This window comes from Vigna unguiculata, chromosome 5, assembly GCF_004118075.2.
Source record: "Vigna unguiculata cultivar IT97K-499-35 chromosome 5, ASM411807v1, whole genome shotgun sequence".
NCBI lineage: Eukaryota > Viridiplantae > Streptophyta > Magnoliopsida > Fabales > Fabaceae > Vigna > Vigna unguiculata.
Genome location: NC_040283.1, coordinates 14,327,046 through 14,341,291, shown reverse-complemented (window position 1 = coordinate 14,341,291; position 14,246 = coordinate 14,327,046). Strand labels below are relative to the sequence as shown.

General features: G+C 33.8%; 1 protein-coding gene across 1 annotated transcript; it reads right to left on the bottom strand.

Moving 5' to 3' along the window:
* Positions 1–6,156: 6,156 nt before the first annotated feature.
* Positions 6,157–11,388, bottom strand: LOC114183027 (glycine-rich cell wall structural protein 1.8). The gene is made up of 8 exons (XM_028069858.1): positions 11,134–11,388; positions 8,343–8,423; positions 7,991–8,079; positions 7,836–7,910; positions 7,584–7,684; positions 7,349–7,492; positions 7,108–7,170; positions 6,157–6,835 (listed from the first exon to the last, which is right to left on the bottom strand). Exons 1-8 carry the CDS (start codon positions 11,254–11,256, stop codon positions 6,468–6,470), a joined length of 1,044 nt encoding a protein of 347 aa, XP_027925659.1. The 5' UTR covers positions 11,257–11,388; the 3' UTR covers positions 6,157–6,467.
* Positions 11,389–14,246: the final 2,858 nt, after the last annotated feature.

The following is a 14,246-nucleotide window of genomic DNA, read 5'->3' as shown; positions in this document are numbered from 1 at the left end:
TTTTCCTTAACTTACAAATTTGTTTCAATTTAAGTTTTGGTATTAACATTTTAAAATATTTATTTTAGTTATAATTTTATTTCAATTTCCATTTAGGTTTTAAAAGCATATTTTTCACATTATTTATTTAATGACCGAATCAAATAATTCACTATTATTATTTATAAATAGGTTATTTGTATTTATTATTTATTTCATTTGAAATTTCCTCTTTAAACTTATTCAGTAATAAAAAAATGTAACTACTGTAATAACATAATACAATCTTAAAGAGGTAGTCATCTGCATCGATATTCAATAAACTTCATGGCAAAGAGGGAATGACATGTCCCTAATGAAACTTACATGCCTCGTCTCAAACAATTTATTCATATATTATTGTTACAAAAAAAGTTGACATAAGTACAAACAAAAATGGTTAAATGTACCCTAGTATCTAAGAAATTGTCTAAATTAATTCCATGTCTATATTATTCTAAAAATTTTGGTAGATGCTCGTGAAATCAAACAATATCTAATCTATTCTTTGTCCATCTTTCCATCATATATACATTTTAGTATCTCCCAACATGATGATACTTTTGGCCCTTACACTAACAATAACACTGTTGAATGTTTAACACTTATTATTTACATGTGTGTCATAGTTAGCGATAAGGGTGAATAGAAATTTGGACCAATACCTAATTTAATAACAACCACATAAGAAATACATTAATAACCACTCAAATGAAAATTGTTCTTAAATTTAATGAATGCCTTACGAGTGTTTGAAAGCCTCTAGGTTAACTTCTTTAATATGCATCATTTCCCACTCTCATACTTGTGGATATGTGGTTGTTGTGTCTTTCACATCACATTCTCTAGTTTTTTTTTCTAGGAACTTGCTATAAAAATTTTATTATATATATTGAGTGCAAAACCTTTTATCAACTTCAACAAGTAAAATTTTAGGGGTAAAACCTATATTTGATCAACTTCAAGTAAACCCCACCAGAATTTTACCAAAAAAATTAATCATATGTTTTCCGGTTGGGTCGAGATATTCTCAAAGGCACACTAGTCTTTTGTTTAGGTCGAGACATATCAGGTAGCTCTATTATCCAGTGTTCTATTTGTTCTTCAGATAACAAGTCTTCTTCACTACAGATGTCAGGATGTTCTCTTCCGATGAGGATGATGAGACCTTGGCGGGGGAGATTGCAAAGACACTTTCACGCTCAAGTTAATTACTAGCAATAAGATAACAAGATTGTAATAAATGATATCACTTATATACTTTGTGAACGATGACTATTTATAATACCTGGATTGCCCCTGCTTGTTGGGCCTAGGGTTACCTTGCTTTTAGGGTTTCCATATATGTTTACTTCCCTATGACTTATCATTTTGCTTATGTGGATTCGTACTACAGTAGTGATACACGTGTCCATAACTTTTTGGTGTAGGTCGAGCACAAAGGTGTACTAGGCCCATGTATGTACACTAACCCCTTAGAGTCGAGACGTGTTAGGTGAGAGTTTTGTTTAGGTTTCTTGGGGAAGTAGGACAAGCACCCTTAAGACCCTTGGATCTGGTCAGATTTGACGGTTGGGAGGCGAAGGGGTGCGACTCTTTACCTTTGGTCATTTCCCTATAAATAGGCTAGTGGGGGTACTAAGGGGCCACTTGTACTCGTTGTGATAGTTGGTGAGATTCCTAATTACTTATTCTTTCTACTTTGTAGGTATGTATCCATCCTCATCTTCTTCTGATTCTAGTTCCCTAGCCAATAATGCCCATTTAGATCGTGTTAGCATGTCTTCGGTAGTCTCTTCCAGTAGTTCCAGTAGTGTCACCACCTCTTTCACGGAGATACTAAGACAACCGAGCAGAGGAACAAACCTATGTACAACAGGTAGGGCTAACACATCCAATATGCTCCTAGGCACAAGGAGGCATCCTCTCATAGATGGTATTGTTGAGACGCTTCTCCCCCTTAGATGGAAGGCGCTCCATATGAATAAGTATATTGGCAATACTGACTCGGATGACTATACACATGTCTACCTTACCCAATAAAAATATTATTAAAAAAAAATATTGATGAAGATAAATTTTGTCACTACTAATATCCTATTTGTAACAAATTTTCTATTGTTACAAATATTTTATAATAGCTGACAAAATGAAAAAAAAAATGACATAAGTTTATTAAAATATTAAAATACAATTTTACTAACATGTAAATTAATAATTAATAATTAATTATTATTATTTATTAAAATATTTGTCTCAATAATAACGTGTTACAAATTATTTTATATTTAATAAAAAATTTATTATTATATATAATATTTGTGGAAAAAAATACTAAATTTGTGTTATTTTGTCAATGTTGTTTTTTGAGTAATATAGGTAACAGTGATAAATTTTGTATTTGTCACAAATTTATTAAAATTTATAAAATATATATATCACAAATAATTATTTATTAATGAAATGTTATACGATAAACTTATTTTTATTAGATAAAAATATAATTAATAAAATTTTTAAATATTTATAAATTAAAAATAATCATATAATAGTAATAATTATTAATTGCTAATAACAAAATTAAATTAAATTTGTTCTAACTTCACTAAAAAAAATAATTTTTATTAGCGTGTTTTTTGTTGAGGTTATACTAAACCGCTAAAAAGAATGTTATTTCTATTATTTTATTCTAACCGCAACACATTTATATCATTTAAATATTTTTAACTTTTTATTAAGATGTAATTTGAATATTTCACATCGTTTTTTTTTTCTTGTGTACCGTCTTCTTCATCTCCTTGCTTGGTTTTTACTTCTTGAGCTCATAATCAATGGACTCTCACATGTTTATTCAATTTGTTGTCTAAAGTTTTCAGAAGCTTCTGAAATTTCTGCAACCATCCAAAGAGGTATGTGATAATGTTATTTTTTTCAAATTTCATGTGAGATTTCTCATCTTCCTTTGAAGCAACGTGACCTATTTGTTATTGTCTTCGTAAAATAGTAGTAATTTTCTACTCTACTATTTTTTTTTATTTAGTGTCAATGTTTGTAACTTTCAATTCTATTGATTTTTTTTCATTTTGCAACAAAAGATCTAATCACGAATAAGCATGGCTAAGTATGGATTTATAATGAGAAATATAAATACATGCGACATGAGTCAGAGCTAAAAACATGCCAAGAAAAAAACAAACAAAGATAACACTCACAAAGTAATGTCTAGACCTCCGCTATCCAAAACACCAAGATTCACTAGGTACACCCCTTTGAACGCCCCCAAGTTTTTGGTACTACAGGAGGCTTTGCATGCCGACCTTCTCACTACCTTGAGGAAGGGAAACTCACCTCCCAATGCAGACACACTCGACAATGCTTTGCATGCCACTCTCTCCTTCACCAACACAGATTTTAAGGCCATAAATACTAAGCAGGATGACCCAACGATGATAAAGGTGGAAATAGAATGTTTTGCGATCAAGAAGGTGTTAGTTAATCAAGGAAGCTCAATAGAGATCCTCTACTGGGAAATGTTCAAGAAACTACAAATCCTGAAGGACATGATGTGTCCATACATTGATGAACGTTGAATTTTCAGGAGAAAGAGTAGAAACCTAGGGATATATAGACTTGTACACCACGTTTGGTGAAGGCAACACCAAGACTATATCCATAAAGTATTTTGTACTTGACGCAAACACTTCGTACAACATTTTCCTCGGACATCCCTCCATAAATAGCTTAGGAGCTATTATATCAACACCTCATTTAGCTATAAAATTCTTATTCTCGACAGGAGACATTATCACAGTTCATGTGAATCAGAAGACATCGCGGGAATGCTACATCGCTAGTTTGTAGCTTCCTACACCACAAACTCCTCCAACAACGTATAGAAAGATACTCCCTAGAATGAGCATGAAGCTAAAGATATCGACCCAAAGGGAACACCAAGTCTTTTACAATGATCCCAGAAAAGTGTTTACAAATTAAAACTACTCTCTCAGAACAAGATGAGGAAACGTTGGTTGTCGTTCTAAAAGACAATATTAAGTCATTCACCAGCATAGCAGCAAAACTACCCGATATACATCCTAGAGTAGCGTGTCACAAGCTAAGGAGGTCAAGCCTGTAGCCCAAAAGAAAATGTTGACTCAGCTCGACCTTCGGCCTAGACCAACTAAGGTCGATCATCAACCCAAGCCAACTCAAGTCGTCTATCAACTCAGTTGACTTAGCTCAACCATCGGTCCAGACCGACTCGGCTTGACCTTTGTCCCGGACCGACTCAACTCGAACTTTCATCTCGGGCTATGTCGTCCCAACCTACGAACCGACTCAAATCGTATATCAACCCTGGCCGATTTAACTTGGATCAACCATTGATCTAGATCGACTTGGATCGAGCATTGGTTAAAATCGTCTCTGCTCAACTTTTTCGTCATGTAATAACTCAATTCGACTTTCGCCACGTACTAACTTGGCTTGACTTTCGTCATGTACTAACTCGACTCGACTTTTGTCATGTACTAACTCGACTTGGCTTTCATTACGTACTAACTCGACTTGACCTCAATCTCAAGCTAACTCAGGTCGAGCTTCATGAATAGAGTGATAGTGAAAGGAAATGAGTGGATTTTTCAAATTTCTTTATACTTATGAAAGTATTTGAGATTCTTTTATTTCATTCATTTGAAATACTTCTAAATTTTCTTAAATTTAAATTTCTTTTTAATTACTTTATCCAAACAAGTTATTTTGGTATAAAATATTTTAAATTTTTCAAATAAATAAATTATCCTTCTAAAAACTTCATCCAAATACAACATTAAGAAAATTACCCCCATAGTTACAAATAAATGAAACTTTGGAGTCTAATTGATGGGTATATCTCATTTCCTTAAAAATCCCTAATATTTCCAAATAACCCCATCTATTTACGTTATAGGACCATGTAAATAACTAACAACATATTTCATTTCATACATATTAGCAAACTCTCCCATGGTCAACTTCGAAAGATCCCTTGTACCTAAAAATATAATAGTTATATAACACTCTCAGATACGAGAATTCACAAATAAACTATAAATATTATAAATAAAACCAATGGCACGTACACTGACAAACAAATAGTGAACCACTGACTAAAAGTATTTGGGTGTTGTGTGACAAAGTGAACTAAAATTACAACTCATAATTAATTACTCAAGCCAGCCAAAATCCTATCTGTGCACTATTTCAATCTCTTCGTTAAGCAGTGAAAGAAACATCACAACATTAATCAAATAGTCACAAATGATATTGACCTTAAGAAGTAAATGCAAAACCAGCGAACTCCACAAACCCATAACGACTCAAAGACACCTCAGATACCAAGCAACGACCACCAATGTATTCTTCAAAAATCTCACCAACAAACCACTGATCCAAAAATATTTGTACTTCACTTTAAGTGACCAATTAATTTCCACCCAGAAAACAATGTCAAATTACTATCACGGTTCACTCTATTGCTAACTAATGCAATGACATCAAAAGAAATTACATTAACTCCTTTTATACCTTGAAAATGCCCATAAGTTGACGCTCTTAAAGGTTAATCATGTGAGGCTCATGACTCTCCTCAAGATGTTGGAAGGATAGAATCTCTAAAGCGTGAGGGAATTGTCTTCAGCATATAAACTATATGCAAATTGATCACTAGCACATTGCAGGCAGAAAAGGACTTCATTAATTTATCAAAAATAAGACTAAATACACATTTTTTTAAAAAAATATACTAAAATATTAATTACTTAATTAACTTATAAGCCATTTAGTTTAATTAAACTTAACATAGATAATTATGAAAATAAAAGTTTGTAATTTAACAATTGAATTGAAAAAACATTCAGTTACTAATAATTTAACATTCGATAAGAATTTATTATACCTGTTAATTCAAACAGTATACTTTTTATCATTAACATTATTGTTCACATGAATGAGTTGCATTAATAACATATCACTTCGAAGCACTATGAATCTTAAACTACTTATGCATAGATGGAATTCACAATTTACAAGCTCCAGCGTCCATGAAGGCTGTCTTCGTAAAACATAGGAATACACATGGATTTATTTGAACCCCGTAAGTTTATCAAAGAAAAAGCTACTTTTTGATTAAAATAAAAGCCATATATAAACCAGATACAGATAAAAATATGGTGTTGGCAACCATAAAAGTTGAAATGAATTACAGCAATCATAACCAAGATGCTTTGCAACTAAATCTAAAGATGAACAAAACCTTGCCCATTTCAATTTCATGACAAATGAAACATAAAATACTGCCTAATAATGCTGGATCATGAAGCCACATCACACTATCAACACAGTATTCTTAAAACATTAACCCCACTGTCAAGGCAAGCATTTAGCAAGAATGACAAGAGCACCCTTCGCAATCATGCCTGGTTTGCACCACCCCTTGTACGTCCACCCATTCGGCCCCTCCCACGTCCATAACCCCTTCCTCCACCTCTGCCTCTTTCATAACCACCACCTCTTCCACCTTCATAACCACCACCTCTGCCGCCTTCATAACCACCACCTCTGCCGCCTTCATAACCACCACCTCTGCCACCTTCATAACCACCACCTCTGCCACCTTCATACCCACCACCTCTTCCACCCTCATACCCACCACCTCTTCCACCCTCATACCCACCACCCCTCCCACCCTCATACCCACCACCCCTCCCACCTTCATAACCACCGCCCCTCCCACCCTCATACCCTGCACCTCCACCCCTGCCACCATCATAACCTGTACCTGTTGCAAAATGCGACAGTTGAAGGATCAGATTAAACCTGGACGAGAATCTTTCAGGGCATACATCCTTAAAAATTTATAACAAGTTTTTCCTTTCTGATAGGATCGATGCGAACACTGAGAAAAGCATATACTTCAGGCATAGACACAAGACTAGGTCAAGAGTAGAAAAAAAACTCTATCCATAGACAACAGTTGAAAATAATCCCATAGATGGAAAACCTCATAACACATCACAAAAAATAGGGAGAATAAATATCTAATAAACTTACCACGATAACCCCAACCTCTACCTCGCCCACCACCTCGTCCCCGGTTTGAATAACCCCCATTATCTGCAGTGGACAAAGCACAAATAAAAATTCTAATAAAAGAGAAAGGTATATAAGCATCCAAAATTAAGATGAACAATCAAAGCAAATGAAATGCCCAATATATTGAAAAGTACATAAACCACCAAAAATAATATGAACAACCAACGCATTACAGCTCAATGAACAAAATGGATAATACCTTGATAATTTGCATAACCCCCCTGGTAGTATCCATATCCACCTTGATAATTTCCATAACCACCTTGATAGCCATAACCGCCTCTTCCCCAATTCCTTCCTCTTCCTCTCCCCCGACCCCGACCTCGTCCTCGCCCATATGAGTCTAAATTAAGATATTAGATGTGCTGAAAGTTAGAAATTATTGTATTTAACAATTTCATTATTAATTATTGTAGTAGCTATATCCAGAGCACCTTCATTTACAGCATTATATGGAACACGTGCTGGTTTTATAGGTTGCTGCTGATAATTGGTGTGTTGCTTTGGTTGTTCAACGTTACTTGGAGCTTGATACCTGTAAACAAAATTGTATAGAAAACATTCCAGATTTGTCAGATCAAACATCCAGAAGAGGATTCCAGATTTGTCGGAAAGACCATTTTTACTGGCAATAACTCAACCGAACAAAAAGATTGAAAATAGGGCCCCAATTTAGTTAAACTCACCCAGGAGAATTTTTGTTTAATTCTCTAGCTGATAAGGTGATTGAGATCATAGAAACATGTCGAGTCATTTCCACACTGCATTAAAAGTAGAAGTTCAATCTTAGCCACCAAACATACATAAATGCATGCAGGTTAAAACTTCATATAACACTTACGGTACAAGACCCTCTTCAATGGGTTCCCACACATCTGTTATGCTAACTGAGCTGATGCCAGTATCTTGGTGCAGCCTGGGAATTCTCTTCTGTTTAAGATGAGAGCCAACTATGAAAACCAACCTCGATTTTAATGTTTCTCATATCCTCTAGACTATATTATATGAAATTTTAACCAACAAGTTAATATAAATTTATATGCCTGGTAACTTTCCAATTTCCACAGCCAATTAACTTAGTTATTTGCAATTTTTGTGTTCAACTCCAATTCACAACATAGACCTAACAGTCATTTGCATGCATTTCAAAGTATATACAAGAAACACAAGGATATCTTTCAAGGAAAAGTAACCTTTAAAATCTCTGCAATGGCAACTGTCTTGCTGATTGCTTGTCCCATTGCCTTTAAGACAATCTCTCTTGCATGCTTTTCCTGGATAAATTACAACAGAAATCAATAAGAAAGGATAAGCATGGATAATAGGCATAATTAATTGAAGTGTATTAAACATGATAAAAAATACATGGAGAGATGCACGTACATGAGTGTATATAGTTTTAGTCATTCATGACTATGCAGACACAACAAATATACTTAAAAATAACTCGTACATATTATATTTACTACAAGGACTACGTCAATTTTATAACTAACCAGGCCAATCACAAGCTTCAACAAGTCAACCAAAACTTTTTTTTTTTTCCATTTAAAAAGTGTATAAAGCTTGAATCAATATATTTTCACAATCTAAGTTGAGGAAAAAGTGCTCACAATCAAACTAATATCATAAAGATAAATGTGAGAGATAAACTAACTAGAAATGTTCTTTTGTGAATGGAAAAACAAAACTTATCATATAACAGGTTAACAAAATGATATATAACTTGGAGTGTGTGTGTGTGTGTGTGTGTGTGTATATATATATATATATCAGTATCTGGACATAAAATGAACAAAAGATATCAATTCACAATAGCACAAATAACAACACATTACACCGGACCAAATGTTTACCAACATAGGTTTAAACAAGTTAGGCATAAGTCAAAACACACATTCATAAATCAGAAAATAAAGCAACATGCATGAATCTCGAGCAAATTTTGCATAATGTCAATTATGCAACAATATTAAGCTATGCCATTTGGAGAAGAGAGTTGGACAGTCGAGAAATAACCTAAATTTTAAGAGGATTGGAAAAACTAGCACAATCAACAGATTCTTTTATTGGCTATGTGAATTTTCAAGTGATCATATATGCTCATTGGGGAAACATCAACAAACTAAATGTTCTGTCAATTGTGGCACAGCCTGGGTTGGATGTGACCAATCAATTTAAAGCACTTAATGGTATTCTAACAATCATAATTACAATTTACAAAAGATTCCTAATTGAACTTCGGATTGGAATTGTTGCAATTATTTATTAGATTGAATTGGACAATTTGAATAAAACATTGTATATTATCCGTTACTGTGGTTATTGTTATTAGTGCAACAAAAGTGAAAAATGGAGTAAGGAAGTAAAATAAAGATAAAATAAGATTGGTAAAAATTCAATCAGAATAATGTAGAATAAACACCTATACATGAGAAGATCAGACTAAATCATAATAGAAAGTGTGCTAACGTTAGAGAACCAACCAAGGCATCAGTGCAAAAAATATCAATTTTGATCTTGTGAATTTCGTATCTGACAGGATTCAAAAGCATTTATTGATCTATGCAGCGAATGCCATCATGTGCAGTAACGTTTGACATATTGATTTAGTCCTGATACTTCTATCGCAAAACTTTCTAGTTAACAAACACAACATACTTAATTTGTACTATTCTCGGTCTGTATATATACACACGCACACACATAAATAACACGCACGATTGAATACATCCGTAATTAATAAGATGAATCTTAGAGAAACATAAAAGAAGTAAGGGTTGAGTAAAGGAAGAGAGGGTAATAGAGTGTGCTTGGTGGAGTTTGAATAGCAGGGGGCAGCAATCAGTAGGGTTGTAGAGAACAGATAATGCAGGTGTTGGCCATAAATAGTAAGGTGATCAGTGGGCTGGAGTTCTCGACGACGGATTTAAATTTGCTGCAGTTTGCTTTAAATGTGAATAGGGGAGAAAAATGAACACAAGGCTTAATGTTTTCTGGTGCCATATATGCTGGGGATGCTACAAAAATAATTTAAAACAAATAATATGGTGAAAAAAGTCAGTGAGAGCAAAATAGTGCTTCAGAAAGGATGCAATAGCATCGCAAAGAGCTCTGAAATGATGCAATTGACGAACAAGACCTCTAAATGCTTCCTGACTGAAAATCCATAGCGGCCACCAGCCACAAAGAGCTTCAATGGTATACGATTGGTCACACGTTTTAGCATCGTTTCAAAAGCTTGGCTGATATACAAAACCCTAATTCCATATCCATAGCACAGCCTTTTAGTGTACTTCCCCTAAGCCTTCGAATTGAAGCCACAATACTATGACTTTGAAGGCCTCCGCAATAGGATAGGAACCAAAATAGAAGCCGCATGTCACATTTTCCCAAAATTTTGGCAAATGCCAAACAACCGCTACGTCAAACCTTGACATTTCCTATTGCAAGGAATAACTGCCAATTTAAATCAGTCATGGAACAAACAGGCAAAACACGCACATCGTACATCACCCCATTCCGCAATTACCATATGTAAGCGCCCATGTTTGTTATCATCATAATAAAACATGACAAATCGATCATCGATCATCAAAACACGAACCCCAAATAGTGAAACAAAACAAAAACATCATATCAAAGCATGTAGCCAACAACCTGAACAATAAAAAAACCGAGACAATCTCCACACTCAACCCACAGAAAATGCATTCTAACACAAATAAAGGGTTTCCATAACCAAAGACCAAACAAAAACAAACCCAAACACAAAATGCCACCAATCACAAACCAAACCCAATCAATCGAACCCCGACACACCAGCATTGAGCAAACAACCAGAAGAACAAATAAAAAAAAACGAATCCCAAAGCCAGGAAATGCAACCCTCAAAGAAAACCCCAATCAGTAGAAAATGCGAGGGTTTCTCATTCAGCGGAATCATCGACTCATTCACCAAACGGTAACTGAACATCAAAGGACCTGAAGAAGCGAAGTGGCGTAGGTGATGTAGTTGCGAATAGCGCCCTGAGTCGTGATTCGGATCTCATTCTCGTTGATAGGAGACTCTGGCTTTGGTTTCTCCACCTTCTGGTACCTATCCATGGCTATGCCGAGAGAGAGAGAGAGAAACAGAGTAAAAGAAGAATAGAGAGTGAAACACTGAAACCCTAGCGTTAAAACCCTAGGGAAGAAGAGAAAAGAAAATAGAATAGAATAAAAGGGTAAAGTGTTTTCTTAAACCTCAGGCTCCGTATTATTCTCAGGTTTGTTTACTCTGCTTTGCAGGTGCAGGCGGGTATCTTATGCTCCTCTCTCACCCGCGCGCGTGCATTTCACGCACTGCTGCGATTCATTTTCATTGGGACCTTCTCTCTTGTTTTCGGATAAAGGACCTTTTATTTCATTCCTTTTGCGAAAACGGGTAACGGATAGGTTGTTTCGCAAGCGTGGTACATGTGCTTTCCTTTGTTAGACACATAATTTTACTCTTTTTTTTTCATTTTTAAGAGATTATGCAGATCATATATGTTTCAATTAAAAATCAACGTAAATTATGAAGTTAAAATCTTAATTTTCAATAAAAATCATTGTAACGTTTAGAAAATTCTACCTGAATTTCACGTCTTAGGTACAAGTTTAACAGACTTTATTTTTTATTAAAATAAAACGATTCAATTAAATATAAATTTTTTCCAGTACATATATTATCACTATCAAAATTCAGTTGTGACTTAACGTAAGATGATGAGATTTATATAAAAATTAGAAAGCACAAATTAACCAGGTATGGTATGTATGCAATTGGATTCAATTTTTACAATAAGAGCCAAAATCTAAAGAAATCACAATATTTTTTTAGGTATGACTATTAAAATGGTTTTCTTCAATTTAAGAGTCCCTAAAATTTTAACATAATTTTTACGAATTTTCTTGGAAGTCGAAAACTTGTGAAAATCTTGCCCCTTATTTAATTTTGCGCGAGTACCACTTTTATTTAATTAATTACAGTTATAATTTTGTAGTATGAACTTGTAATTAATTTTAACTAAGAGGACATGATCAGTTAAAAATGTTATTAGCGCGATGAATTTAAGTAATTGGAATAGATAAGTTGGAATAGTAAAATAGGAAAATGTTATATAACAATCTCTCTGACGTAATATTTTCAAAACTCGATTATTCACAAAGATTTATTGAAAATCAGGTGGCTTGATGAATCTTATTTTTTATTTAATTATTCTCCATTATGATCTTTTAGTTTTTAATAATTTTTTAAATGTTAATATAGATAATTTCTTAAAAGAAATGAGTTAGAAAGCATGATGCGCTACATTTCATTTATATATATATATATATATATATATATATATATATATATATATATATATATATATTGGCGGAGGATTAAAAGGGCCTGTTTTCTTGGGTGGATTAAACTGTTCACAGAAATAACCGAGCGCGGATTGATGAATATAGTTGTGTTCCATTGCATTGATTTGGACGGATAAGCGAAGGCGGAGTTGAGGGATCTACAATTTTTTTCATCCATCATCCAAGGAGAAGATTAGCGAGTATTATGAGCACATTATCATATTGCCCTCGCTTTTCATTTCACACGCAGTACAATATTGCATGAGAGGTGTTGTGGTTGGGCTGTGATTGGTGTTGCGGGGTGGTGGCGTGAATGGTGTTGGAGGTGGAGTGGCGCACCGATGTGTTGGGGTGGTCATAGATGGCACTGGCAGGTGAGGGGTGGTGAGCGAGGCACCGGTGTCATTGTTGCGTGAGGTTGGATGGCACCAGTGTGGGCACCGGTGTTGTGAGTGATGTTGCAGGGGGCGTGGCAAGTGTTGAGGTGGTGAGTGGGTGGCACTAGCAGGTGAGGGTGGTGAGTGAGGCACCGGTGTCTTCCAGTGGTGGTGAGGTGTTGTGTATTTGCGTGAGGTTGGGATGGCACCGATGTTGTGCTGAGAAGAGAGAGGGACGACACCGGTTACGTAACCGGTGCCTTGTTTTCGAAGGGGTTACGTAACCGGTGTTTTCATAAAATTTGACTTTTTTTATTTTAAAATTTTAGGTATAATTAATCGTATAGTACCAAGTTTGGGGCTAGTGTGTCAAATAGGTACCCGGTTTTTAAAAAGTGTCAATTGCATCCCAATTTTTGAAAATTGCTTCAATTAGGTCCCTTTCAAACAGAGTTGACTAACGCCGTTAGTCAACGTGCCACGTGTCAATCTGTGGTTTTTTTGATTTTTTTTTTTTAAATTTAATTTTTTTTAATTTTTAATTTTAATTTTTTTTAAGAAAAATTAAAAATGCCACGTGTCAAGTCCCTGTGTGTGCCACGTGGCATTGTCAGTGCCACGTGACATTGTAATGCCATGTGTCAGTGTTTTCCGTTTCAATTTAGTACCTACTCATGTGTATTTGATTCAATTTTGACCTAATAATATTTAATAATTAAAATATTTTTTTATAAAATTAAAAGTAATTAAGTATAAAAGTTTTACAAAAATTAAATATTTGATATTTATATTAAAATTTAGTGGTAAAAGTTATTTTATTAAGTCATTTTTAATAAAAAAAATTAGTATAAAATTCATACCAATAAAAATTTTGATTTAAAATTAGTAAGAGACAATATTGTTCTATTTTGAAAAAAAAATAAAAATTAACAAAACATGAGTACTTAATAAAAAAGTAATTAATAAAGTAATATGTTAAAAAGTCGTTTTTAATTAAAAATATTAGTATAACATTTATACAAATAATAAATTTGGTCTGAAATTGAGAGAAACATTATAAATATTAGTACTTAATTTTGTAAAAATATTTATACTTAATTAATTTTAATCTTATAAAAAATGGATTACAAAATATTTTAATTATTAAAAAAAAATTGGGATAAAATTGAATCAGATACACATACTTAGGTACTAAATTGAAACAAAAAGACATATATGGGGACTAAATCGAAATCAACACAATGACATCTGATAGTGACACTGACACGTGACACACACAGGGACTTAACACGTGGCATTTTTAAATTTTTTTTTTAAATTAAAAAAATTAAAAAATTAAAAAAA

Coding starts and splice junctions, on each gene's coding strand:
- LOC114183027 (XM_028069858.1), bottom strand. CDS start 11,256: ATGGATAGGTACCAGAAGGTGGAGAAACCAAAGCCAGAGTCTCCTATC. Junction 8,080..8,342: donor CCATTGCAGAGATTTTAAAG/GTTACTTTTCCT, acceptor CATCTTAAACAG/AAGAGAATTCCCAGGCTGCA. Junction 6,836..7,107: donor TAGAGGTTGGGGTTATCGTG/GTAAGTTTATTA, acceptor ATTTTGCAACAG/GTACAGGTTATGATGGTGGC.